At 39.2% G+C, this 4357-nt stretch overlaps 1 protein-coding gene across 1 annotated transcript; it reads left to right on the top strand.

Annotated features, from left to right (window-relative positions):
• The first annotated feature begins 228 nt into the window (after positions 1-228).
• LOC129364856 (serine/threonine-protein kinase pim-1-like) lies at positions 229-3891 on the top strand. Its single transcript, XM_055037774.1, has 9 exons — positions 229-357; positions 739-1002; positions 1990-2085; positions 2218-2312; positions 2634-2681; positions 2767-2985; positions 3194-3371; positions 3469-3639; positions 3740-3891. Exons 1-9 carry the CDS (start codon positions 303-305, stop codon positions 3829-3831), a joined length of 1218 nt encoding a protein of 405 aa, XP_054893749.1. The 5' UTR covers positions 229-302; the 3' UTR covers positions 3832-3891.
• Positions 3892-4357: the final 466 nt, after the last annotated feature.

The following is a 4357-nucleotide window of genomic DNA, read 5'->3' on the forward strand; positions in this document are numbered from 1 at the left end:
ATTCCTCTACTCTTTCCTGGAAAACTGACATTGAATAAAATGTGGATATTTGATTGTGGGGATTTTTCCTGCGTTCGGAAGGTTGGAGGTTAGGGTTAAGCAACATCACCTCCATTCTGACATTTATGACCAAATTTTGGAATGTTATTTTTGATGTCACACTGGTTGGTGTCAGAACCCAAAGTTCTATTTGAGTTCAGTTCGTCAGAAATCTCTGATAGAGTGAGACGTAACTACGAGAGGTAAAACTGCCAACACTTGTATTTGAAGTAATTTACACGGAAGTCTAGAAAAAGACAAAGATGGTCAAAGAATGTAAAAGGAAGGGAAAAACTCCCGCCCTCAGGAGACAACGAGGTAACTGAGTTCATGAGTTTCACTCAAGGCTATCAAGAAATAGTTGTTTCAGTTTTGAGGAAAGATAGATTAATTTGAATTTATAAGTACATTTTACACACTGATCATAGAAAGTCAGCCTATAGTTGCGCTCATAATACATAAGTAGTTTATAGTTTTTTACCATTCAGCCTATAGATAAAATTTATTATTATTACTCATGAGTTTATTATTTGCTTGGGAACACTGAAATGAGTAAATCTGTTGGCTTCTCCCACATCTTGGTAAAAATCAGTTAAAGGTTGAACAGTTTTTGTAATAAAGTCAGATATCAGTGAGGTGATTCAGACATGACAAATGGTCAAAACCATTGCATATTTTTCCCAATATCTCTCCTTATAGACAACAGCTGGGTGACCCCACCTGTTATGGAGTCTGTTCAGGGATGCAGACCAAAGAAAGTCAAAAAAGTTCAAGATAAGACCCCCAGAAAAAGAATAGGGGTCTCTGCAACGACCGGAGCCTCCACAACCTGCCAGGACGACATCAAGAGGAAAATGACAGAAGAAGCAGAGGGATGTTCAACACCAACTAAGAAGAAGAAGAAGGGATTCCTGCAGCAGGTCCAAACTAAAGAGACGTCCTCCTCAATGGACATCAGCTCAGGTTGGCTGCTTTGCTCTACTTTACATTGACAAAACAAACTGATACAAAAAGCATAGTTTTCATCTGAAAAATTGAAACATTTCGATATTCCTTTGTATCCAGTCTCTTTTACTATGGGGAACTCTGAAAATGCACTCATTGCACAGCACAAACAAAGCACTTGACACAGGTCACATTTGAAAAGATCAGATCGCAACATGTTGCATTGAAACATGCATTAAAAGTCCATTAAAATTGTCAACTTTGCATTAAAAGTGTCATTATTGATGACACATAAAACGTAATAGGTAATATGCAAATTCACGAGAGAATCAATATCAAAGCTGGGTCTTGCTAACCTCTCGTTAAACTCCTGGTGGTCAGATGCTGGTGAAGCCACTGTTGCTCCTTTGGGAAATGTGTGTTGACTTTAAAATGGTTCATCCTTTGTTTTAGGCTAACCTGTTGCACAAAAAAAGAGGAAATGTAAAGAGGTGACAGGAAGCAATTCAGTCTCAGCAGCAGGAGTTTAAAAAGGTGTTTGCAAGGCCTGGATTTTATTTTGGTAGCCCACTTGTGGTTATCAGCAAGTAAATTATCATTTTACATAAATATTTATTTTCAAGCTAAATTATTGACAAACTAAATATTTTGTTCACCAATCAAATTAGAGTTTAGATTTATGACCCAAGCCCAACCCGATATTCAGAATTATTTGCTGGATGGCCAGGGCGGGTGTGGCTTTCTGTGGCACATTCAACAAGCCTATAATACAGACAAAGCCAAAAACAATGCATGATCTGAAGTTGTGCTAATCTACTAATTACAGTGTAAAGACAGGGGGAATAGTTTAATGAGACTATAACAAATGCTGCGGAATGCAGGCACAAACGTCTTTTTTTTTGTCTGTCCAGCCATTTTTGCCTTATGGTAACTAAAGGTCGAAAAACTTATGATGTTTCGATTTTTTAGGATCCAGTGACTTCAGTCCAATACTTTGCATTACAGGAGAAATAAGAAAGAGGAATCGGAAAAGGAAGGTGGATGACTTTGAGGAACCACCAACAAAGAAGACAAAAAAAGAACAAGTGACTTCCCAAAGAGGTCAGAATTTAAGTTGGCAGCTTTAAAAAAATGTAGAAGTTAGAACTTCTACAATTAAATCTGAGGTAGCATTAGTGAACAGGATTTTATCCTCATGCTTTGTGAAACTCAAACATGTGTTCATGTGTTTAGCCAAATTCCAGGAAAAATATACTGAGCTGCATCAACTCGGAGAAGGAGGCTTTGGATGTGTGTTTGCTGGATATCGACAGAAGGATAAGTTGCCTGTAGGTGTCTTTGGGATATTTAAAATATGAGTGATAACTACAGGCAAGTCATTCAGTATCATAGTTCTGCAGGTTGCAGAACTATGATCTAATAAGATAAAAAGTGATCCTATCTCAATTTTTATCTCAATTTATTTGTAATTCTTTGTTCATGTAAAACTCAGAAGCTATAAAACCAAAATTGATCAATAGACCACTTGGCTGTGATTTTTGTGGCAATGCACCTGACAGTAATACTGATAACTCCATACATACTTGACCTTGAACATTCCGTTTAAAGAGATTCCGATTGCTGAGCAATGCTTTGTTTCTATGTTATAGGTGGCTATCAAACACATCCCAAAAGACAATGTGTTTCTAAAACATAAGGTAAGTGAGCAACAACATCTAAGACTGACTTTAAGACTTTGCTGGATTCCAGATGCATTGTCTCCTGTTTGCTTTGATGTTTCAGGATGAGAACGGCAGGAAGATGGCATTGGAGGTGGCCATCATGTTGAAGCTGAGGAATCTTACTACCAGTTCATCAGGGCAGTTGGCCATGGTGTCCCTGCTGGACTGGTATGAGCTGGAGGAAGAGCTGCTTCTAGTGATGGAGAGGCCCATGCCTTCAGAGGACCTCTTTGTCTATCTTGATGAGCATGAAGGTTGTCTAAATGAGGAGGAGGCCAAGGTAGAGTCCAATGTTCCTCCACTTAGATATGTTGCCGTACTTTATGTTAATCACATAATATCTCTAAGAAATACATTAATTTATGTGGTTGTACTGTGACAAAATGGGGGAAAAAAATTCATGTTATTAGGAATACCTTTACAATTTACCAATGTCCAACATCAAAACTATGTAGAATTTTGAGATTCAAATCATTTTTCTCTTTTAGATCATATTAAAACAGCTGGTGGAAGCAACGATTCATCTTCAGAATGCAAATATCTTCCACAGAGATATTAAAGTGGAAAATGTCCTGATTAAGAGCAGCTCAGAAGGCCCACAAGCTTATCTCATAGACTTCGGTCTAAGCTGCTTTGACCGCGGAAGGAAATTTGCACTTCTCCGTGGTATGATATCCCTCTTCTTTCTGTCTCTACTGTGAAAACAGAACTTCTTTTTAGCCTTCTTCAACTTTTTGACTGTCTTATTCTCATGCATTTTTAGGTACCCGTGATCACATCCCACCAGAATTTCACAGTCTCAGGAAATATACTGCTGGGCCCACAACGGTATGGCAGCTGGGAGTGCTCCTGTTTGAAATTCTACACAACAAGATGTTCAAAACCGTCAGTTTCCTCACAAACAAGCTGAAGATCAACAAGAGCCTTTCCAAGAGTTAGACAAACACTTGTATTATATATTTTCACAGCATATATAAGTCTGTCCTTTGTCTGCAGACCTAACTGTTGTTGCATTTTGACCTTTGACCCTCCAGACTGCCAGGATCTTTTGACCAAGTGCCTGAAGGAACACCCAAATGAGCGTCCCACGCTGGAAGAACTAATCAGTCACCCATGGTTTTCTTAAACATACACACACAGACATTGGAGTTATAACTTTTTAGTATTTAGTTTGGTCTAAATTAGGATGAGGATTGGGTTTAGGTTTAAGTGACATGTTAGTATGCTGGTTTTTCTCCCAGAGCTTCGGTTTCTTCTCATAGTCTGAAGAATGTCCCATATATTAAGGTAGAAATGCTGGATTTTCCATCCATCCATCCATCCATCCATCCATCCATCCATCCATCCATCCATCCATCCATACATACATACATACATACATACATACATACATACATACATACATACATACATCCATACATCCATACATCCATCCATCCATCCATCCATCCATCCATCCATCCATCCAGAAGGGAGACCCAGACTTCCCTCTCCCCAGCCACTAGTTCCCATGGTGAGAGGCATCAGGCAGGAGTGGGCATACATGTTGCTCCCATATTGGAATTTATCCCGGTGAATGAGAGGGTTAGCCTCCCTCTACCTATGGGTGGGGGGACGGGTCCCAACTGTTGTTTTTTCTTACGGGCCGAACG

The sequence above is a fragment of the Poeciliopsis prolifica genome, unplaced genomic scaffold (assembly GCF_027474105.1).
Source record: "Poeciliopsis prolifica strain line A6 unplaced genomic scaffold, Auburn_PproV2 SCAFFOLD012, whole genome shotgun sequence".
Taxonomy (NCBI): Eukaryota; Metazoa; Chordata; class Actinopteri; order Cyprinodontiformes; family Poeciliidae; genus Poeciliopsis; species Poeciliopsis prolifica.

Excerpts from the sequence above, each read along its gene's own strand:
- LOC129364856 (XM_055037774.1), top strand. The coding sequence starts at position 303 with ATGGTCAAAGAATGTAAAAGGAAGGGAAAAACTCCCGCCCTCAGGAGA. Across the intron at positions 1,003-1,989 it reads CTCAATGGACATCAGCTCAG|GAGAAATAAGAAAGAGGAAT; the intron begins GTTGGCTGCTTT and ends TTTGCATTACAG. Across the intron at positions 2,682-2,766 it reads ATGTGTTTCTAAAACATAAG|GATGAGAACGGCAGGAAGAT; the intron begins GTAAGTGAGCAA and ends TTGATGTTTCAG.